Source organism: Mytilus trossulus, chromosome 9, assembly GCF_036588685.1.
Source record: "Mytilus trossulus isolate FHL-02 chromosome 9, PNRI_Mtr1.1.1.hap1, whole genome shotgun sequence".
NCBI lineage: Eukaryota > Metazoa > Mollusca > Bivalvia > Mytilida > Mytilidae > Mytilus > Mytilus trossulus.
Genome location: NC_086381.1, coordinates 39,420,149 through 39,446,104, shown reverse-complemented (window position 1 = coordinate 39,446,104; position 25,956 = coordinate 39,420,149). Strand labels below are relative to the sequence as shown.

The 25,956-nt window shown below is 31.7% G+C and overlaps 1 protein-coding gene across 2 annotated transcripts in view; it reads left to right on the top strand.

The window, feature by feature from the left end:
* The first annotated feature begins 799 nt into the window (after positions 1–799).
* LOC134685689 (uncharacterized) overlaps positions 800–25,956 on the top strand; it is a 49,433-nt gene continuing 24,276 nt past the window's right edge. Inside the window, exon 1 of one of the 2 annotated variants that reach the window (XM_063545668.1) lies at positions 800–1,443. In XM_063545668.1, the coding sequence (XP_063401738.1) occupies positions 1,392–1,443 (52 nt within the window). In that variant the 5' untranslated portion in view covers positions 800–1,391. Of the gene's footprint in view, positions 1,444–24,090; positions 24,245–25,956 lie in introns of those variants that run through there. The other variant, XM_063545667.1, reaches the window with a different exon arrangement.

Below are 25,956 nucleotides of genomic sequence, written 5' to 3'. Positions count from 1 at the left end.
CTCAAATTTAATAAAAATAATTAAGCATGTATTCTTCTTTTTGTGGTTTAAAATTTCTTTAGATAAGTGAGTTGCTGAAATAATATAATATACTGATATAAACATTACCAAATTTTCACATTATTTTTTCAAAATGGTGACAAAGCTTCAAATTTGCAATTTTTTTAATGAAAAATGCACGAAAAAAATAAAACTACCCATTACACTTCGGTTTTGTACATTTCATGAGCAAAAGATTATACAATTCAGTCATATACAAACTTATAACCTCATCAAAGTATCATACTTTACATAAATTTCTAGAGAAACAACAAAAAAATGACCAAAAAAGACTCATTTTTGTAAGAGTTATCTCCCCTTCCAATGATAATTTCCATAGGAAATTAATTATGCTGATTTTGAGTTTTCCTCAAGTTAGATTTTATGGGACTTTTTTCTTTGTATGTAAAGGGCATAATGCTATAGATTAGATCTAAAACATTTTCTGTTGCAATTAGTTTGAGGTTAAATCTTAGTTTGACTGGACTATTTAGTTAATAAAAGGATATCATAACACATTTTTATGCATAAAAACAAATAATATTTGATTTATAAAAATTGTATTTCATCAATCGATTTTGACAATAAAACCTGAAATTAGGAATTACCCGGGTTGTCGATAAAGAAATGTGTTATTAGAGTATGCTAATCATTTTTCTTCATGGCCAATCTATTCAAATGGATTGTAATTACTTTCTTCAACATTAAACGTATAAGGAGATTTTCAGAAAGTTGCTTCTTTTTGCCATTTCTCAAATAAGCGATATTTAAAAGCAAAAAACTATTATGAATAAATGTTTAATGATTTTGATCTCTAATACAAACAAAACGAAGCTAGGATTATCTGTATCATTGGACATTACTCAATAATCAGTGTGGAAAAAATAGGAAAAGCATTGTGAATGAAGCTTATTGGATTAAACGTTAAAAACCAGACAATGTGCTAACGGTTTTCCATCAACAAACTTTGAAAAATTTGTAATATATCATTATGTATGTCTTGTGAAGCGAAAGATAATTACAACAACAATTTCCGCCTATCTTAAGAAGCGATTCCGGTCTGAATGGGGGAAATATTGTACTTTGTGTACCATTAGATATTAATACAGTGTAAATCTGCATATAAATTTAGGACGACCGATGAATGTTTAAATCATTTCAAAAGTTCGTTATGTTCTGAGTCTCTCGACCGTGTCCGTACTACAAATATATACTGTATGTATACGGAGTTATCTGTAAAAGATATTAAAAGCTATTAAAATTCCAGGTGTGTTACAAGGAGGCAATTTCGGACTAACATGTACTCGGACATGGGGCATTAATAACTTCTTGCAATCAAAGGACATTTTGCTATGGGATTTAATAAGTTACTTTACAACTATCATACCTTAGTCGTAATTACAGGTGAGTTTTCCTATTTTTTAACTTTGCATCGATTTTTTATAGAGAATGTTTATTTTTTACGGTTGCATTGTATTTTCTATTTGACATGATTGAAACATAAAATATTCATGAGAAAAATCACCATCAATATTTCCGTGTTTATTTTAGAGAATAATTTCTGTGTTTTATCTAAAATATTGCGATATTTTCTAAAAAGAAAGAGAAATTTCGTAGTGTTCATGAAACAAGAAACGCAGGTGTATTGTTAATATCATATTTACTCAGACATCAATCAAATATTGATTTAAATCTTTTAATATGTTCTTTGGTGGGTAAATAAACGGAGTAATACAAGAGTAAGAAATATGATATCATAGCTGATGTTTAGGTTGTATAATACACTTTTTAAAAGATTTTAAGTTTTCTTTCATATGCTACCTGTATTTGCATAATAACAGTAATTGACGTGTAAATTTTTTAACAATATGATTTGAAAATCTTTTGGTTTGAAAATGGGCATATCTCATATATAGGTTTGTAAAACATTTTCCTAAGGTGATGAAATATATAATTGCATAATTTTGTTTTAAAGTCGATTATAACTCAATCATAATATACGTGAAACTAAACTATGAGGAAGAAATAAATAACTATTATAACTTGATCGTTTAAAACTTTCATTGAAACACATAATACACACGATTAATGTACATGTACACATGACTCTTTATTGCATATGTACAAATGAATCTTTATTGCATCAAAGCATGTTACCCCCTCCCCCCAAACAAAAAACCCCAAAAAAAACAAACCAGTTGCTAAGTCTTATATCTTCGGTCCCAGAAAAACACATGACCGCCTATCGTTAGTTCATATGTAAACCAGGCGAGTTTAAAACGCACTCTTCTCTTATACCTCTAGTGTTCTTTTTAAATCCAGTTAATATACGTGATTGTTAACAAATAGCACATTTGCAAAAACAATCTCAAAACTCGGTTTCGTATTCGTATTTTTCCAAATCAAAATCCTAAGTCCCCCTTTTTTTCAACGGTAGTAAATTTTATATATATCTTGGTAAAAATCTCTTAATACAAAATATGCAAAATGTAGATCTGGTTTTGTTATTCATGTATAATTGATATATTTAACTCAGAGCCATGAACTAAACTATAAATTGTATTTAATTGGATGAGAAAATATATTACTAGATGTTCCTGATACAATCTTTGGAAATATTTGGCAATTCCAATATATCAAACCAACACTTTTATTGCAGTTGTGCTTCTTTATAATTGCTTGATGCTCTTCAAGTATGCTATTCTCCTTCCAAAGACTTTACTGTATAGGCAATTACAACAGTAAATCGTCCTGTCCATTAGCATTTAACTAATTAGTTGAATTGGGAGGGAACCCTAATCAAAGAGAAACTGGGTCCTGACATAAAGTTAATCAGCACAATAGGGAGGTTCGAAGGGTCAGTTGAAATTTTCAGGAGAAATTAAATCAGTGCCAAATAGCAGTACGTAAATCAACGCATTGTAAGCTAAAGACATCTTCGTTAGCCAAGGGGTACGATACGGTTCCTTTCTCTCCTCGTAACCATTGGCTAGCAAACATCGAGAGAAGGGGGCTGGATCGTAAACCTTGACTAGAGGAGATGAAGCTAAAGAATAAGCATCACGATTGAACCCAGCTGGTAACTGTAACTTGTTAATTAGAATGTTCCGGAAGGGTAGGCTGTCCCTGTTCAGTATATATTAAATACCCATCGTGTTTTACTGTATCAAAATAATTTGTGTAACATGTGTTAGTAGACGTTGTATGTGATGAATGTGGATTGATTAATGTCTCTTAATTTACTGGCCTTAATTTATCTCTTATCTGACCCTTACCAAATATAAAACCTCTATATATTCTTGACGAAGTTGTTGAAATTGCTTTACACAGCACATTGGGCCAATCACTAAAACAAGCACATACTCTGATCAATCATTATTATGCAGTTGCACATGTCTTGTATTAATACAAATTGCCTCTAATATTTATTTGGATATATATTTAGACACTGTATATGTGCTGTATACTTGTCACTTCTCAAAATTTGGTATTAATACTATAAAAAGATGATGAATTGACTTTATAAATTTATAAATTTACAATAAAAGGTGCAATTTAATGTTCTTTTAGAGATCAGTCATACTTTTTGAACTGTATAAATAGCAGCATGTTTAAAAACCTTTTCATACCAATTACACATACAAAACGAAACGCCTATTTGAAGTGCTTGTATTTGCCTGAAGTGACATCTGAATACATGTACATGTATACAAATGAAATATTCTAATGTAAAACATTTCTACATGTGAAGATATAGAGATAAATGAAACAGTTCCCGTGGGTGTTTATTACGTAATAGAGTTTTTATAATATTTCATACTTTCAACTTCGCTGCAGTTATTTAGTACCGAATTTGGAGGGAAATAATGAAGATTTAAATTAAATGTTGCAGGATATGGACTTCTGCTCTTTTTTCATGGATGTATTTATAAAACAAGTAATTTTATATTGTGTACAGGCCCCAGACGTTAAGTTTCAGTGCTTCTGATATTCAACTTAGATTGTCTACAAATAAATCATGCATCTGCGATCCTTACCCAGTGCTTCTGATATTCAACTTAGATTGTCTACAAATAAATCATGCATCTGCGATCCTTACCCAACAGTCAAACCATGAATAATTGAAGAAATCGTCTTGTTTTTAAAATAAAAAGTAGAAAGCTGTATGAGAGAATGGGGTATGCACTTATACATGTACACACATACTGACAAAACCAGTGTTATTATACATGCACAAACATACAAGCACAAGGTGTTACAAAAGACCCAAAGCTCTACGTACAGAACATATAACTGTTTTAAAAAATCAGTGGGCTGATAAATAGTATTAGACTTATAGATATAATTGTTTTTATTCTGAACATGAATATTGGTTTATATTAAGTGTAGGTGAGATAATATTCAACTTTGCACAAACAATTACACGGATATATATGTAACGTGTAGTCTTGTTACTAAACTTATTTACAAACAAGATTAAATTTGCATAATTGTTATTTTTAAAGGATTTATACAACAACTATTGTATGCGGATGTATGAAGTGGGATAAAAAGTGAATTTCCCGACGTAACAATTGACGAATGGTCAAGTGGTTTAGAAATTTTTTGGCCAAGTTATAAATAATTGTTAAACATAAGTTTAATCTTTTGATGTAATAAGATTTAAAAATAATGAAAGGTTTGCAACCGTTCCAACTACTTTTAATTACTATCTATGATTAACAAACGTAACCTAATGTACCCAACTGAAGTGCAATACTTGTCCCTACTTTAAGTAATTTTGTTTACTGCATATTGACATTCAAAGCATGGACACATTTGTTTGTCTCTTTTAAAAAGAGGACTGAAACGGTTTGCAAAATGTATTTATGACCCGCTTCCGCTTGCGGTATTTTCTCGCTATTGAAGACCCATTGGTGGCCTTCGTCTGTTTTCCACGTGTCTTTACTATCCCAACACAGCTAGATCTTAGACTACTATGCTGATTTCGAAAAGCGCCGCGATATACAATTTATAGTGTTATTTAAAAAAACAAATTAATGAGTTTTGTACCACATGAAAAGTGAATTTAATGAATTTTACTTTTTAAGGTAAACATCAACAAAAGAGGATTCTTACTAAGCGTGTTTAAGTTAATGACGCAACACAAAACACTCTTCGTTTCTGATACAATTTCCCACGAACTATTCTCTGATATAAAATTCAATCGACCGCAAGCGAGAAGAATTTTCATTTACAAGTGCATAGGATTTTTTCAAAAACCTATATGATTAAGCTACCTTTTCGCTATTAAATCACCGTAACTTTTTATGTTGTATTCAGGAATAACCATATCCAGAATAATGAATACAGTTGTTAATTCAGAATTAACTAATGCTTATGCGGTTTTATCACACACTCGGGTTTATTGAGAAAAAAGTAATTATGGACACAATAACGGACCAAACATGAATCTATATGAGCCTTAGTCAATTGCAATAACATAATATAAATGCAAATAAAGGGGAAATATCAAAGTTTGTCGTAAATAAAATGAAATGTGTGAACCTGACACCATTACGTTCGCTTACATTAAAGACGAGGCGAAACGAATTGAAAATTATTCGAGAGACGTCATATCGTTTATATTGGTGAAAAGTCACGAAATATCTGTTCGATCTCTAAACAGGTGAGGTTAAATTATATACATTTATAACTGATTAAGATCTAATGAACATGGACAGTATGAAATAGACATATCTGGAGGAAATAAACATCTCTTTATCGAACTTGTCACCTTATGTTAGCAAATGGACCGCATTGTTCTATTTGTTTGGCTGTCTCATTTTCAGCCGTAATTGACTTCCGACTAGTGTTTTCATTTTCCACGCACATTTAAGTGCCTGTGGTTACACCTCTACTTTGAGATTTCGTAACTTTTAAAAGAAGAATCAAGTATTCCAATTAAAGATTTTATCAAAAACTTAAATGTATATAAACACAGCACAAAACAGATAACTTAAATGCAAAACAAAAGATTTCTTCAATAAGGAATGCTTAATTTCCAATTTGGTATCAGTTTGGAACATTTTTTGTGCAGACACTTCTTTTTTCTATCTTTTTGAAAGTATTTAGGATTCTTTCGTGCATTTTCTGTATAAGTCATAACTGAAAAAAAATAAATGCAAACACAATATTACTTTTATAAGAAATGCATTTAGAATACGGTAAATTCGAGACGTCTTTCTGCAACACAAAACTGAAATGAAATGAATTTTAGTGAAAGGAGGGTAATATTTCATTCTCATTTATATATATATTTTTAAGTGTATTTCATTATGAAATATTCTATTATGATAATCACCGCATTTTTACTACCTGTAAGATTTATGTTTCATCATTATATCATATTTGAATATGGAAGATGAATTATTCTTACAAAATTATTAAGCGTAAAGAAATATTACCGTTCAGTATGATAACCTTTTTAGCTGAGAGGAGAATAGAAATAGTCTTAGTACTCTCGTTGAGAGATATCGTAACATGGAAAATATACAGAAAGACATGTTCTTGTCAAATGCTTCTTTATACTAATTTATCAAGTTGATGTACTATATTGTACCGGTAATACATGTATCAAACCATTTGTATGCAAATCAGAAAATTTTAAATTGTAACTAAGTTAAAGTTTTACACATCAGCTATAAAAGATCACCCCTACATTATTTCATAATTCATAATTCATAAAATAATTTCACCACTGAGATTTATCACACCCTAAAACAAATTCTTGAATCGGTCTTTCTGATATTTTTTACTTTTTCGTTAAAAAAAAGTCTCCATGTTGCTATTTGAACCGGGCCGGGTCACACTAACTGTCCCATGATTTATGATTCACTTATAATTTTATATCAGCGATTTGCCCTTATTTTACATAGATTATGCTATGATGCTTTGCCATAGCTAAAAAAAACCTGTGAATTTCAAAATTTCACAATTATACATGAAACATAATAAAAATTTAACAGAATATGTAATTTCTAAAGGCTATACAGTCTAAACATGTTCCGCCAGTGGCAAGAGACAAATTTATTGACGGTAATCTTGACAAATTCGATAATCTGTATGATAACAAGTAAAGAAATCAAAAGACGATTACAAACTTTACATTTGCATTATTTATATTTTAAAAAAGTATTTTGTTCTTAGATTAAAACTTTGATACAATTGTACGAAAATTGTCACTTGGATTTGAACCCTTTGACCAAGTCATATAAACGTTGTACAAAGCCCTGGGTATCAAAATGGTGTAATATTGTAGTATTTATACAAATGATAACAAATCAAACATATAACACTGGACACTTTTAATTTGCAAAACACTCATTTGCAAATCCGCCGCCGCCTCAAACAAGAGCTACAGTATCATGTATATAATCAAAATGTGCGGAATTACATGGGATTCAATAATTTCATTGGTTGTATACTGTCACTTTCATATTTATTTTGCAATTTGAATTATAAAAACATGGGATTTTCAATATCCCATGGGACAGGGCAAAATCCCATGGGATTTACCATTATCCCATGGGATTTTGGTTAAATCCCATGGGATTTTTTTTGGTCCCATGGGATTATTGTAGTCCCATGGGATATTTGTTGTCCCATGGGACAAAAAAAATCCCATGGGACTATAATTATCCCATGGGATTTTTAATATCCCATGGGACAAAATAAAATCCTATAGGATTAAAATTATAAATATATATAAATATAAAGTTATGTGTATGTTACAATGAATGCTGTTTGGTAGTAAAATGTTTTAAATGTATACGAGTTTTTTTTATATTTTTTATATATACATATATATAAAAAAAAAAAAATTGTCACAAACATGTTTTTTATTTGTTTATATGACAATAAAGATTATTCTTATTTTGGAATGTATAATAATAAGAATAAAGTCCTTTCACTGAAACAAAATGATGAAATTTCTAAATAAATGAAAAAATATTGTTTTGAAATCTTTGTCTTGTTTATTCTATTATGAAAAATAGAACTGAAAACATATTTCATATTCTGACTGAATAGTGCACTCTTTTCATGAGGTAAGATTTTCTTTGTTATAGGTTCATTGCAATACTTGTATAGGCAAACCATTTGAATTATATATACCTTTGTGGTGTACATAATAGTATGCTTATATTTGCAAATTTATAATATAAACACTTTTTGTTAAAGTTTTTGCTTTCTTTATTCCCAACTTGCCAAGTACAATTATTCAGTCCACTATATAAGAGTGAAGTCAATAAATAATTTCATTCACTAGAATATTCCTGCAATTCTTAGACAAAACATTTTTTCAATCTGTTCTTCAAAGATCTTCCTCTGTACATCTTTATTGAATGGAGAGATTCAAATGAGAAGACAAAGCAAGTTTATTTGGACAACAACATTCTAATATCTAGTTCATTCTTTCCATCTTTCAATTGATAATTACATTGTTGTATTTATATGATCAAGTTCTTGTGCATCAATGATCGTGATGATATGACTCCTTTTTGTTTATAGTCATCATGTTGAAATTTCTTCTTTCAAATAAATGTAGGAAAAAACATGTTCCATTTCAAATTAATAAAAAAGTCGCACTATGGAGAAAAATACCAGCTTTAAGTTTTCCGTTCGGTATTGATCTGTGAATGATGACCATGAAAATCGAGATGTCTGACAGTCTGACCTACAAATACACAAACTCAAAAATTATCAGTGAAGAGATCAATAAAATGGCTATTTTATCATGTTTATGATTAATATGATAAACTTTCATTTAAATATACAAGTACTAAATTACAGAAATCGCTTAAATTTTATAATAGTTTAGTAAAGTACAGCTTATTTAAAATTATAATGAAAAATATAGGCCACCGATGAGTTAAATAAGATATTACATTTCTAATGCCAAAAAAATTGCATTTTTGCACCAAAGGGAGATAATTTGGAGCTCTTTCAATGATATATGCATTTTAAAAGTCATCTGGGGCCAAACCGAATTGATTGTTTTGAATGATTTGGTGTACCATATGATAAAGTTATAAATAAAATGAGTTATGAAAAAAAAATATTAAACATTTTTCTGAAATTGTTATACGCTAGAGCCTCCTTAAATGTCATTTGATCTCTATTGGAGAAATGTCTCATTGGAAATCAGACTGCTAAGTGTTTCTTATTTTTATATCAACCAAGCCATATTATACCTGTCTAATATCAGGAGCTTGTACATAGTTCAGTGGTTGACGTTGGTTCATATCCGTCATTTTTATTTTTCATAATTTTTTGTTTTTATAAATTAGTCTGGTATATTTGACGTTTGAATTGATGCTCTGTTTCAAATTTGGTTGGTGTTGACTTTAATAGATTACTATAACATGTATAGGGTATGGGTTTTCTCATTACTTACAGGTCATCAATGGCCTCTAATAAGTAATTACAATGCTTACATCCACTAAATTGAACTCTGATGGATAGTTTTCTCTTTCATCATACCACATCTTATTTTAATAAATATTTAATCATTATTCAAGGACAAAAACTTTTATAACAGTGGACTTACCATTTAGGCTTTGTTGACCTCTGTAAATCTTATTTTGTTGATAATTTCTTCTGTTTATAGTTTCTCCTATATCTTTCATGTTCTTGCCCTACACATAAAAGGGTAAATATCATTTAATGACAAAAATAACTACTACATGTATTACATAATTAGTAGGCAACTGAAAATTTTGTCTTATTTATATATACATTGTAACATCAACTTACTCATCATTCTTGCTGTTCAATATCATGAATATTATCATTATTCTATGAATATGAGGTCACAGTAAAATTAATCTTGGCAGGCAGACATCTTTTTTTTTATATGATACCTGGTGCAAGAAAATTGGTACCGTTAATTTAATCACATCCTGTTAAAAAAAACTAGAGGCTTTCAAGAGCCTGTGTTGCTCACCTGTTAATGTGTTTACTGATGTCGGCCATCTTCGTTGGTAGGCGGGTCATTAGAAACTTTTTTTTAAATAGATACCCTAGTATTATGATTGTGGCCAAGTTTGATTAAATTTGGCCAAGTAGTTTTAGAAATGATTTTTATACAAGTTACAAAAATGACGAAAAGTTTTTCAATTTTGACTATAAAGGGCAATAACTCCTTAAGGGGGTCCTCTAACAATTTTGATCATGCTGACTTATTTGTAGATCTTACTTTGATGAACATTATTGCTGTCTACAGTTTATCTCTATCTATAATAGTATTCAAGATAATAACCAAAAACTACAAAATTACCTTAAAATCACCAATTTTAGGGCAGCAACCCAACAACAGGTTGTCCAATTCAACTGAAAATTTGTGAGGGGATATATCTTATTCTGATGGACATTTAAATCTTGAAAGATTTGCCCTAAATGTCTTAGTTTCAAAGATATAAAGCAAAACCTGCATTTTACCACTATGTTCTAATTTTAGCCATGTTGGCCATTTTGTTTGGTAGGCTGTGTCATCGGACACATTTTTTAAACTACAAACCACAATGATAATTGTGGCCAAGTTTGGTTAAATTTGGCAAAGTAGTTTCAGAGAAGTAGATTTTTTGCTGAACATTATTGCTTTTACAGTTTATCACTATCTATTATAGTATTCAAGATAATAACCAAAAACTGCAAAATTTCCTTAAAATAACCATTTCACAGGCAGCAACCCATCAACAGGTTGTCCAATTCGTTTGAAAATTTCAGGGCAGATAGATCTTGACCTGATCAACAATTTTACATCATGTCAGATTGCTGTAAATGCTTTGGTTTTTGAGTTATAAGCCAAAAACTGCATTTTACCCCTATGTTCTATTTTTAGCCATGGCGGCCATTTTGGTTGGTTTGACGGTTCACGCTACACATTTTTCAAACTATATACCCCAAGGATGATTGTGGCCAAGTTTGGTAGAATTTGGCCAAGTAGTTTCAGAGGAGAAGATTTTTGTAAAAGTTTACGGACGACGGATGACAGACGCAGGACGACAGACGACGGACGCCAAGTGATGAGAAAAGCTCACTTGACCTTTCAGGTCAGGTGAGCTAACAAGAACCTGCCCTCCAGGTCTGTTTACAAAGGGTAGACCCGGGGGAGGGGAAACTGATATTCTTTTAAATGTGGCCTGATAAAATGACAAAACCATGAAAACTTATCATTGACCAAAGAACAATAAAATGCAGTCATGGTTTATATATGAATCTGCCATTCAGACATGCACACCTCACAATTGTTTCATATCTACCAAATATAATCTACCTGTAACTTTAAACATATGATAAACTGTCAAAACAATGCAGTGTTTCATTGACCAATGAACCATGAAAATGAGGTCAAGTTCATATAAAATATGACAGACAGCTAAGTGCATCTTACAATTATTTCATTCACTAAATAAAGGGGCCTTATTGCTTACAGTATCCGGAAAATAGACCAAACCACAAAAACTAAATATTTTCAAAGTTCCTTATACCCTGCCAATTTGTTATGGTTGTGCCTGTTCCAAGTCAGGATCCGATAATTCAGTGGTTGTCGTTTGTTTATATGTAACTTATCTGTTTTTCAATTTTTTTGTACATAAATTAGGTTGTTAGTTTTCAACTTTCAACTTGGCTATCATGTGTAAAATCATACAAGTGTTGGGAAAACAGGAAGTTGTCGAGTGATGAATCTGAAAATGCATCAAACGGTATAGCTGATTTATTTAACCCTGAAACCAAATTTCAGAAATCTTTCTATTGTATTTCCTAAGGAAAATGGGACGAAAAATATTCATCGGACGGACTGACTGACGCAAGGATGGATGGACAGACGGGGGTAAAACAGAATACACCCCCCTTTTTTTTTAAATGGGGGCATAATTTTAATACGGGGCTATAAAAACCCATGCAAGAGGTCAAAACAAAAAGAAGTAACATAATTCTTACTTGTTAGGGGCTATTTATTTATTGTCGGTTATACATATATTAACAATACAACATATTAAAGGTCTGTAAAGCTTTTATCCGACATACATATATGACAAGCACAATACATTTGTACATGAAACATAAAGCTCTTCACTGAGATAGTAGTCTCAGATAGAGGGAGGCGGGATCAACCAAACACCCCTATTCAATCTGAATGTAGGACAGAAAGTCACAGTCAAAAAGTCACACACTGTCACAGGACAAAAAGTCACAATTTAGTTTTGAGATTATTTTTCTTTGAACAAGAAAACACTCTTTTTGTATTTTTCTTGAAGTTTTATACATGAACAGGATGTAGCAACTTTAAATTAAAATTTATTAAAAACAAATAAATCAGTGCATTAGGTTTGCGCACATTACCATTACATTTGCGCATAAAAATCATTACGTTTGTGTGCAGCTTTTGATTACATTTGCACGCATTTTTTAACATGTAAATATAAAAAAAAAGATATAGTATGATTGCCTTTTACAGTTGATTATGCGGTATGGGCTTTACCTTGGGCTTTGCTCATTGTTGAAGGCTGTATGATGACCTATGGTTGTTAATGTCTGTGTCATTTTGGTCTCTTGTGGACAGTTGTCTCATTGGCAATCATACCATATCTTCTTTATATTGGCTTATTGTTGAAGGCCGTAAAGACCTCTAGTTGTTAATGTCTGTGTCATTTTGGTCTCTTGTGGACAGTTGTCTCATTGGCAATCAAACATTTTGTCATACCACATTTCTTTTTTATATTATGAACAATTTCCTAAAATTAAAAATGATTATATGTAATAAAAAGAAGATATTTCAAAATCTTTTTTCATTTATATTCAATCAATTGTCAACAAATTGTTTGTGACTTTTTGTCCTATCAACTTTGTTACTTTATGTCTGAGTTTGACATGTGTTTGACTTTTTGTCCTGTGACTTTTTGTCAAGAGCTTTTTGTCGGAATGTCCTGTGACTTTCTGTTCGTTTACCTTCCATCTTAATCAGTGAACTGAATAATTGTTTTTGCAGAAGTCCGGGGAGTGTTAAAAAATCACATGTGCAAGTTGAGAGTCAACACTTACACAGGGACTACACAATACTTTTTCAGAATGTCAGCAAAAAAGAATCACTGGTGACAGGGGAGTGTAACCGATGAATTGATCCTGAATCAGATAAGATTTTCCCGGTACGTCTAAACACCGCTCATGAGGACCTCCTGGGTGCACACATGCAGGGCATACAAAGTGCACTCATGGCAGACCCTATATAGTCGCCGTCGTATCTGCACACATGATGGATGTATATATTCGTTATAGATCGTCATACACTTCTCATTTTAGAGTTAAATTTGCAAGCAACCTCTCAAGATTTTAAAATAAAAATGCTACTAAAAATATATTATTTCCCCCAATTTTCGCAATTTTTTCGCCATATAAAATATTTAGGCGACTGTGCTTTTAGTGAATATAAACGATGACGAGGCCTCACGAATAAATATAAATATGAAATAAACTGGAACATCGATTAGCATAGATCGAGCAGCAGAGTAAACTTCCACATACATCTCGAAGTTATTTACGCCGGATAATATAGACTGTGCTCCTGAATAAAGTTGTCAAATACATTAATTTGTGTTTTTTTACTTCTACAAGAAATTTGATTCAAATGCTAATTACGCACCATTTGCTGAGCAGAGAATCATTCTAAGCCAGGAACAGTCTATACTAACTGATAACAGTAAGAATAGAAAGTCTCTGTAAAAAGGCAGTCAATCCTAACAGAACTGTATTAACTTAATGATACATGTACATCAAGTTCCAGCACCTCACCAAGCACCCTTGCCTTGCATACTGAGATGGCAAACTGGTGTGTGTCAGTATTTTAATATAAAACTGCGTAGGTTCATATCGTTTAATTCAACCGTTTGTTTGGTTATTTTTGAAGGATCGTTGTAAAATTATACCTAAATCTTTGTTAAAATACGATTTTAAATTGTTCAATTCTTTCTATTTCATAATTTTGTCAAAGACTACTTTTTAAAGTTTTAAATTTTACAGAAAAAATGAATATTCCATTTTGATTTGAAGAAAATCTTTTTGAACTGTCATGACATGGTGTTGCAAAGCTGATTACAGGTTACTATAACATACAGTAATTTTCCATTACGACAGTGCGTGTATTCTCGGGTGTGTATAACGTATAGTTTTCTAGAAAACATCCTGTCTACGTGTAATACAGATTGATGACATTATACAACATTTCTTTGGTTAAATGTGATAAGGTATCTGTGTCCATTCCCTATTTCAACACCACTAATTTTTCGAAGAAAAAAATAAAAAAAAATCATATGAAATTAAGAAGAAAAGTAGCAAATATAAACTTCAGTAATTGCGCATTGAGTAAACATGATTTCAATATTGCATGAACAAATCCGTGAGAAAACGTATATATACATGTATGAATAAAGATGTGTTTAAAAAGACCTATTGGCTTTATTTCACACTAGGACCTAAGATAACTAGAACTAAGCAATGATTGATCCAGAAATTTTCATAAGTGGGGACTCATTAGAGGGGTCACGTCCAGTCATGCTTCCGTGATTCCCTATATAATCTACCATTTGTTCCCCAAGATTTAGGAGGGGGCTTGTACACACACATATATATAAATATACCTCTGCGGCGGAGCCAGCCATTTGAAAAGGAGGGGGTCCCAACCCAGGACAAAAGGGGGAGGGGTGGTTCCTACCATATGTCCCCATTCAAATGCATTGATCGTTCAAAAAAAGGGGTGGTTCAACCCCCGAAACCCTCCCCCTGGATCCGCCACTGATACCTAGTATGCATATAATTAAGAACAGCTTTGAATATATGCATATAAAATAATGGTACGTTTAAAGACCGTTCAGGATCTCCTGGTTGCACACAGGACATTAAGTAACTTAGGACATGTATATATAATAGTAAGAGTTCAGGGTATACATTCGATAACTAACATATTTTATAATTTTGTAATTATTGTTTTGATAAAATCAGAGACATATAAATTATGTCTGTCTATTTTGTAACTGCTATATTTCAAGGATATTTTTTCTGTAAAGTCGTGTATGTCATCTGGAAGCAAAACCCCAATTTCTTCCTTTTAAAGAATATTACACGCTGCCAGATTCCTTATCTGTTCAACAGCAATAAAACTTGATGTAATAACATTAATTTGAGATAAAATCCAGTTACTCCATAAATTATGCATTCCAAAATCTTTCGGTAGATTCCAACAAACAAAATGTTCCTAGTAATTACGTTATAGGGAATAATCGAAGATGTTCATAACACCTTTAAGGGTTATTGTCGGACAATCGGGTGTACACGCCGCGATAGATCCGAAACTAATGATACGAAGACATCGCGTTATGATTTGTCTCGGACTTCAGTAGCCCAATTTGCGAGAATTAGATAAATTAGATTAGCATCTTCAACAGATTGATTCCGACTTAAAATATTTGTTAACGTGATGGACCATGCTTTATCGATTCTAAGTAGGAAGAAATCAGATAATTCATGGTCGGGATACCCAATCATGATTTTGTAACGAAGTTTCACTTTGGAATTTTTCATTCGGAATGAGAAGCAAAGACAATTGCCGTTTTAATAGTTTCATGTATTTTTCTGTCAATCAAAGCCTTACCATTTAACAGGAAATGCCGTTTAATTTCCTTTCGCTGTAGTTAACTCCTCAATAATACTCAAATGGGTTAAAGTGAAATCGATGGTTTTAAAACAAAGCATCATGTCGACTTAGAATCGGAAAATGAGTTTTGAGAAGTTTGCATTCAATTTTTATTTCTTGAGATATTGGTTTTTCATGTCGGTATTTCTGTCCTTTCAAATAAAAAGTGAGACATAAAACTTCACGCAAACAACAAATTAAATAGAAATCTAAATGCAAATGATTCATTATGTGCCTTATATATAGGCTTTGTTAACGATTTCTGTATTTAAAAATGTCTTGTATACACGATATGAAGAAGTTTATGCTAAACGATTAACCAAAGGAAACCAACTTTCAATTTTGAAAACTTCTTTTTCAAAATTGCAAAACTTGGTTACATCATTGCGAGACACGAAATAGGTTAATCTTTAAGTTCTTTGATAATTTGAACAAATCGACGAAGAAACAAAAATATGAACGATTGATCAATCCTATATATTAATTTCAAACTTTAAAAGTTCAGAATTAAACCTCACTTAAACATTTAAAATCATTTCAAAGTAGAATTATCATCACATTGGGAGATAAGTTGTAGTTTATGATTTAAACTCCTAATTATGAAGATATTAAAATCATTTGATACGTTTAAATTAAATTGTCTTTAAAAATGTTCGTGTAGAAGTTCCAGATTACTAGTTTCGTATTACTCTCTACAATATATACCTATTTATGTCGTGAAATAGTTGGTATCTGATTTGATTCAATTACTTCAATTAAAAGATAAATATGGGTAACATGGAGAAAACATTTAAAACAATACTTTATTTATAAACATATGAGATAACCCTTCCCATTGTTCAATGTCACAAACATTACACGATTGTGGGTACATTTTTTTCTCTCCAGAAATTGAATATTTGTTTTTAGTTGAACCCCACTGAGGTAATTGATAGTACCAGGTTAAAATATATTTCAGAAATTAAACATGCAATTATAAGGCCTTTGGTTTTTCCTTTTCATTGTTTAATGTTTGTCATGTCGGAACCTTTTTTTACCTGACAATACCTATATTTGCTGAAATCCAATCATTGGACTTTGGCAGATAGTTGTCTCTTTGGCAATCATAATCAGCATTTTAAGAATAGTATTTTTGAACAGATTAAGTTCGGGTGAAGTAATTGTGAAAAATATACAGGTCGAGAGAAGTCAAAGTTTCTTATATGCAGCTAGACGAAGGAAATTCTATCTCAAAACTGGTCTTCTTTATTTTATCACCATAGATGAAACTTTCATCAGTATCATCTAAGGTGCATGTAAAACAATTTTGGGGATTCAGTCATGCATCGATGTTAAAAGCCTTTCTGTGGCTTTTTTGTAGGGTTGTTGTCTCTTTACACATTCCATTTTCGATGTTATGGCTATAAATCAGTAACTAATGATCGTTTGTCTGTATGCATTACCTTATGTTACCGCTTAAATTAATGTTCTATAAAGGACTAATATTGTCTCAACCGTTGTAGCATGCTTTCCTCAAAGGCTGCAGTTAAAGATTCGATCCTCGACTTGGCAAAACCAAAATTTAAGATGGCATTGGTAACTTCTCTCCGTCTTTATAGCAGGGATATATCGATTCAAAGGCCAGCATAAAATATGTCGCATAGTGTGCTGCGATTGAGCACTCACATTGACAAACGTTTTCAATCTTTGTTATTTTTCGATAGCTTTTTCATTGACATTTTTACAATACCCCCTTTTTTAATTAACCAAATCCCAGACTAGCATCGGTGTTGTATACTAGTTTACAAGATTAAGAAACATTGTGGCAGTGGTAATGTAAATATTCAAGATGCACAAACTTAAATTGTTTAATTTGACATTTCATATTGAAATGTTCGTGCTTGCAATACAACGAGAAGAATTTTCATGTCAACTGGTACGTGCCCTTCTCTATCTTTATGCCTGTTTTAATTTCTTGTCAATGTTTTGAGAGATGTTTAATAGGAAGTAATAATGAAGCCATTGTAGCACCATGCCATGTCGCCTCTTGGACTCGTTAGTGATTTTTATCAGAGCTTGTCTCTTTTAGATTACGTTCAACTTGAGATTGACAGCTTCCTTATAATATTACAGAGACAAAATTAAAATTGAAAAGGTAGTCAATAATCAGACCTAACGGTTTTCTCCATTTACTTTCTTCTAAATGAACATAAAAGAATAGAGATACAAGTATTGTAATTACAACGATATTAATATTACATGCTGAGAAAATCATTCCCTTGGGTGGAAAATCCATATTTCTCTAATTTCACGGGTTGAAAGAGGATAACGATAGTTAATAAACTTAAAAGTGTAACATTCTATTATAATTAATATTTAAAAACTAATAAACTTTTGTATGGTGATTAACAGAATTTTAATGTTATAGATTGGAAATGTTAAGTTGTACAATGAGCTATATTTGTATAGAACCGACCTGTTGTGTGATTGTATGATATATTACGCATGCTTTTTTTTTTTTTTAAATAATCACCCAACTAATACAAAACACAAGATGAAACGCGTTGAGGCTTGAAATTCGAGATGTACAATTATACCCGATGCTTTTTGCGTCACGTTCAGTCACAAAGTTAAATTATTTTATAATTAGTGTTTGAAAAACTATATTTAATTTGCTCCTCTATGTCTTTGAAAACATGAAAACACGAACGTGCGTTTCTGTAGTCGATAGCTTGATATGCTATGGTAAAGTAGTTATTTGTGTTTTCAGTCAAGCCAGCAGTTACTTTGCTATACTGTTTTAGTGTTTTGACTTCAACATTTTATAAAGACACCAGAACATTGAAGTTACTTTGTTCAATGGGAAACCTTATTTTATTCATATTTTTCGTTCTTCGTTTTTTTTTCATTGTTGACTATCAAAATGGACTTTCCAATATGACAGATAATTTGCGGTAAATTTCTCATTTACAAATTGAAATATATGGTTAGTGAACCTTGGCGCGTATATCCCTTGTAAGAAGATTGTTCTACTCCATAGATTAATACCACGCGATAACAATCTCAAAGCTCATTACAAATTTGGAAAATGTTTTAGGGAACTTCCGACGGATTCTTTCCTTGTTTCTCCAAATGACACTTTCTACCTTCATTTCACCATTTTCTCTAACTATCCAGTTTACAACTTGATTTTCTTAATGGACTTTCTTTGGAAATGATTCGTGTAGAATCAATTGTAACTATTTATCGGATTATGATTTCAATTGAAAGTCTAAGAAAATAAGTGGATAACAGGCATAAGTGAATTTATTTCCAATACAATTTTATTGATCATATTTTCTAATTACACATCGTGGCATGAAAAATCTTATTATTCTTCACTTTTATGATAAATTCCTCTGATAACATTCATAAGGCACAGTTTTCTCCAGTTCTAATGTGCATCACGGGTCCTGAAGTTCATTTCATCTCTGAAATCGACGTTCTTGCAATTGACATGATTTAGTCAGTTGATTATTTTCCGGATCATTACAATAGTATGGTAGAATGTAAGATTATTGTTCAGGCAGAAACTGATCATTTGATGTAGCGAACTTTTTGACTTTACGAATTATTATTAAAGTACAATGCACGTCCATGAAGTTTTTTTTACTTGCAAAATGAAGATTTATTGCAAATATTTTTAACCATGATAATTGATTTTATGATTTTAGATTCTTTTTTTCCTCAAAGGGCTGTAAACATGAAATTGATGGAAAACCCATATCTTTGGCAATGTATTCATTATTAAAATAATTGAAAAATGTTAAAGCTCATTTGCTGTGTGTCAGTAGATGTGGGTATAACGTTTGTGTTAGACGACTAATTTTGATTCACGCCTCATTGTTGGGTCTTTTGTAGACAACACCGCACGTTTGTCTTACACATTTGTTAGCCTAGTATCGTTGATGAGTTTTTTTAACGACACAATTAAAGCCAAGTTAAATTAGTGTGTTACTAGTTCTACCCTACAACATATTCTCACTGTTCTACCCATGGACATATTCTCACTGTTCTACCCTAGGACATATTCTCACTGTTCTACCCTACAACATATTCTCACTGTTCTACCCATGGACATATTCTGAGATTTTAAGATAAGTCTTTGAGAAATTATTTTGACAGTTCTAAAGAGGTTAGAATTGATCTAAACTGTATTTGTGTCCCCTTTATGTTCATGATTGATCATACATTAAAATCCATCACCAGATTTGAATTATCATCAAAACAGAAGCCAAGAGTGGAGCCCAAACTTCTACCTTTCTGAAGCGTATGTCCGAGTTCTACTCTGTTGGCGCAACGCTATGTTGCTCATTACTTTGTTTTGATATTAACAATTATAGGTCACCGTACGGTCTTCAACAATGAGCAAAGCCCATACCACATAGTCAGCTATAAAAGGCACCGAAATGACATTGTAAAACAATTTAAACGAGAAAACTAACGGCCTCATTTATGTATAAGAAATGAACGAAAATCATATATGTAACACATTAACAAATTACAACCACTGAATGACAGGCTCCTGACTTGGGACAGGCACATACATACATAATGTGATGGGTTAAAAATGCCAGCGGGATCCCAACCCTCCCCAAACCTGGAACAGTACAACATGAGAACGAACTACAAAAATCAGTTGAAAAAGGCTTAACTCATCAAATAGGTAAAAATACAAGTGGACATGGACGGATACTTGTACATCCCAACAACAAAAAATACACTAGGTATACATATTTGAGAGTACTCTGCGTTAACTGACAGCTAGTTCAAAGCCTCTAATGTTTGATATATCTTAATATTCAGATCGATATACTTTAAGTTAGTATACTTTCATTTTCTATGTTGTGTCTTGTGTACTTTTTTTTGGATTTTTTTTTGGCCATGGCTTTGACAGTTTATTTTCGATCTATGAGTTTAACTGTCCCTCTGGTATCTTTCGCCCCCTTTCATGGAAATGAATGGCACATACATTTAAAATATTTTGTAAGATGGACTCAAATTCGATAAAGGATATAATAATTATAATTGTGTGTAACAGCTTGTTCGGTATATCTTATCGGAAGTTCATGAAACCCTACTCAAGGGAGTTAATCCATCTTACAATAAAAAGGCACTTAAGCTGAACAAGGCTTTTACGAAGAGGCTGAAATCTGATATTTAAGTATCGTGTAAAACATCAAACAGGATAGATGGGGGATTTAAGCGATTGGTCAGACAGCTAACATATCGACGAAATGTCATATTTATTTATTTCGAACCAATATAGACAGCTATAATGACCTACACAAGCGTTTCTTTAGGAACGATTTGATTTCACTTACAATTTTAAGAAGATTATTATATAAAATGATGCGGATATCTGTTTCACAATATTATAAAACAATATAATTGTTGTGTCTCATTTTGACCTTTTCAAAACGTTTTGATTATACAAACATCACAGTTTTTACACCAGCAAAGCCTTTAAATGACACATAAAAAGTTTAATTTCTAATTGTATCTTTAGTTCAGAAAAAGTAGAAGGTACCCGGGTGCGTAAGGTCTCTGGTACCTCTTGATAACAAACAAATAATATCTTTCCAAAAAAGATTGTCTAATTTAAGCATCATGATACTTATATTGGCTATAACAGATAACTGTGGAATTATAAAACTTTTTTGAAGACGTTCTCTCAGTTCTGACAGTAATGGATATATCTTATCTATAATACTAAAATTACGAGGTCCAATTTGTCAGCCGTCATCATGTAAAAACGACGACTCAAAGAATTCAACTTTATATATAACAAATATAGTACTAAGGTGTAGATTAAAAATTACACCACTCCAGGCCCTTTTGTTTTCCACGTAATTAATATTGCCAATAATTAAGAAGTTCCGAGTCGAGTCCGATACTGATACCAATAGTATATTCACCTGTTACCTATTACCTTATCTGTACGTTCCGCATCTGACAGGCGCACCAACAAACGGTGTATTCATGATTAATATGCTATATACACGGGTCATAATCATAGGGTTGACACTACTAAATTGTCAAATTGTTACCTATCGTAGTATTTTAATCAGTAAGACTTTCTAAGATAACAATACGAATACTAAAAATCTGGACTAAAAATAAGGCGTATAGGTACAGTTTTCAATTTGTTAGCGGGCATGACGTAAAACAGCGAATCAAAGAATTCAACTTTATTTATAACTAATATAGGACAATGCTGTTGATTAAAAAATACTCCATTACAGGACCTTTTGTTTTCCAAATAATTAATATTACCAATAATTGATAAGTTCCAGTTCGACGGGTTCAAACAGAAAGATTTGAAGCAGAGAAAACTGTGTATCTTATAGTCGGCATGACTTTATCAGATGACAATACTAATACTAAAATAAGGCTTGCGCATAGTTATATACTTTAATTCAGTCACGGACCTGCGATATCACGGGTGTGTTCTAGTAGTTTATATTTTCCGCTATAGTATACAATCGGATGGTAATGTTTTCTAAACTTCTTTGACGAGTTTGATTCCAACTCGGTACACTCCTATATTTGACATTTACAAAATAATTGACCTCATTAATCGAACAATGGGATGATGATGACTATATGAATGACTGTTAAACGTCCAGTTGCAAATGAAGTTATGGTTGAGGACGGAAACATGTTCATGATATTTGAATATATAATTTTAAATACGTCGGATATCTTTTTTAAAGATAGTTCTTGTTTAATATTAGTCAGACCGTACGCGTACGGTCGGACCGTATGAGTATTTTGAAAAAGTACGCATACGGTCCAAATACTCATACGGTCTGGAACATATATATATATATATATATGTGTGCCCTGTTCTGTAATAGATTAACACAATTAGCCGGAGTTTTAACAAGCTAATTACAATGGCAAAAGTCTACAGAAAGACATTTATCATAACTTTATCCTTACTTCAGCCTTCAGGGACCCTTTTTGGTCTTTTTACCGGAGAAAAAGCAAAAACCATTTTGTAAGTCTTAGGTTTTATCCAGTCTTGGGTCGATATATTATAACCGTACAGCAACGCTATGGGCGCCTTGTAAAACTGAAAGAGATATCGTAAAAATGAAGTCTTATTTTTGTTATGAATGCCATTTTTGTTCGTTCTACATGCTATTACCATTGTATTTTAAAGATAATCCTATTGCAACGATAAGCTTTTCAGAAATCTGGTATCATTGCAATCAACAAGCGTTGATCATTACTTAGCAACGACCAACGCAATGAACATTGACATCAATTCAACGGAATTCGACAATAAATTCCGAAAATAAATATCAGTTCCTGTTTAATTTGATATATTTACTTTGACGAGCATCAAATTGAAGATACATGTAGCAAAATTGCAATCAAGTCAGGTTCATGCTTTCGCATACCTGTGTGGGCTACCTCTTGACTACAGTCTTTTCGCTTGAACAGGTACATTGTCAGGGATAACAATTACCTAGTTACAATATGACAAAGACACAATGACCAAACAAGATTACCAACAGCCTCTAAAAGATTTGAAATCCCATTCATATAATAAACAATGTTCTCCAAGATAAGATAGCATTGGAAAGGCTTTAGTGATGTCCTCTCTGTTCACAAATATGCAAACATGTATGTCATTTGCGATTAAAATCTGGATTTCATTAAAGGGAGGGTTGGTCCGGTCTTGTATCATAACCTGTCGGTTTTGGACAGTTTTTTCGATGATACTTAGTTAGCTCTGATAGTAATATATTGACGTTATCCTGTTTCGGCTAGATTATCCAATACTTTTGTTATTGCAATTATAGAAGTTTTTATATTGCCGATCAATGTAAACATCAGAACTCTCGAAAGCAAGCACTTGTTACAGCAATTGTCAGTTCTGTTACCAGAAATACTATACTTATGTCATAGTATTATTGAATTAATGCATTCATATTGTAACAGTTTATTGGAGCTTTTAAACCATAACTGTTTCCGCATTGTATCCAAACACAATCCAGAAATCGCAACCATTTAACCTTGCCTTATTGGATTTTCCTTCTTTTATTTGTAAAATAAAAACAAACAGTTGAAACGTCAGGAAAAAACGCGGTACATGTCTATTTACAACGGAATAACATAACTAAAACGGAGATAATTATAGACTATTGGAATTATGCGGTAAAAGCCAATTCACCATCTATTCTCAACGAGCAGAAGGCAATCAAAGTAAATCGCGTGCAGACGAGATGACAAGCCGCGTGTTATTTTGTCCAATCAATAGTCGATCCATCATTTGCTTCAACCATTTCATAGAATTAAGTTGTTAAGTTTCCGGGAGCGTGAAAACTTTTGCACAAATGTCCGATGTTTTGTATCGGGGTGAATTAATTGAAGATCATTCTGATGATGTTCTGAGTGCCTACATGAAAGGGGTCAGCTTGTTGCTGAACTTTGTTCCAGCTTTTTGTGAGTACAGTAATTTAAACGACAAATAAGTTTATATAATAGCAAGATTAACTACGAAATTAATTTAGTTTTGTTCTTATTGAATATGATATTTTTTTTCAAAGTTAAATAAAGAGGAATACAAAGTTCGTTATCTTTATGTTTACGATATTTCCCGTCTTGCTTGTTGAATTAACCAATTTTATAAATGTGTGTTGTTTTTTATTTGCTTTCCGCCCGTTTATGAAAAAGAACTTTTATCTTTTCCGTTTTCAATTATTTTGTATTCAAACTACCGATTGAATTAGATAAATGCCATACTTTTGATTATCAGAATAAACTCATATTTCTGCTGAATTTTAAATTGAATAGATATCATTTAACATTCGACAAAAGCAAGAAGTTTTTCAATAAAAAAAAGTATCTACAAATTATTACATAAGGAACGATTAGGTGCAATGTTGGGTACTAATTTGTCTCTACAAGAAAAAATAACCAAAGGAAAACTTAAAGCCTTTCGTCAGTAACTCGTTTAAATTTGCTCACTGCAAGTGTTAGCAGAGTTTAAAAACAAGTAAAATCATAGACGTGTACGAAATGTTATGGAAGAATCGTAAATATTAAGTAATATAAAATGAAAACTATAATACTAGTATTAATCGTACAAGTTGGAGGTTTAGCTAGCTTTAAAACCAGGTATAATCCAACATTTTCGTCTGAAAATCTCCTTACAAAGTCAAGAATATGGCAGATGTATTTTTCACTTGTTCAACTGATTGACAGCGTTAAATTTTAACATCTTTGATGTCCTTTCCCCTTTTGAGTTTGTCTTGGAGTTCTGTATTTTTGTTATACTTTTTTACAGAAAAATCGCTATAATTGCGATAGTCTATTCAAACCCTCTTATAATTGAAACAAAGGTGTTTTGTTTTACGCTAAAATCACTTCTTGAACGCAATTTGATTTTTTACGGTATTCCAAACTTTTCACAATATTAGCATGCCACGACTCGCCATAGCTCGAAACTTCAATTTACTAGATTTTAACAAAATATTTTTTAATATCAAAGAAATGTACTAGATGGACATTATTAACCAAAACCAAAATTCTGTTTGAAATATGCAAAGTTATGACAAATATTGTAAAATAGTATGTAAAAGACTCTTTAATATCCATATTTTAGTTAGATTTACCCAAGTAAAGATGTTATATGTCAAGAATGGTGCTCGAACACACCGGCCCTTTTAGACCATTTATGTTTTTAAACTGAATTTTTAAAATGGGGGACGATGGTTTTAGGCATTCGAATCACATTTTATAAATTATAATTTACGGAACTAAAAACTATATTTTTAAAAAGAAACAATATAAATGAGAACGGAAATGGAGAATGTGCCAAAGAGACAACAACCTGAAAAAAACCCCAAGAAAACAGTACAAGAATATACAAATGGTTCTTCAACACAGCTTAAAATTCCCGCGCCCAGAAAAAGAAATCTGGGTACCCCTTAACAAAAATGTGTGTTTGTTCAGTGTGAATGAATGTCACAATAAATTCCAAAACATATAAATTAACTAAATACTTAATACTAAGACTTTATACTACTTCTTTCATTGATGTTCATTTAATGTCAGGATTTTGAAATTTGGGTTCAAGTGATTTAAAATAAAATCACTGAGTAATCGAATATTGAAAATTAAACAATTTTTTTTTAAAAGACATGTGGGTATTT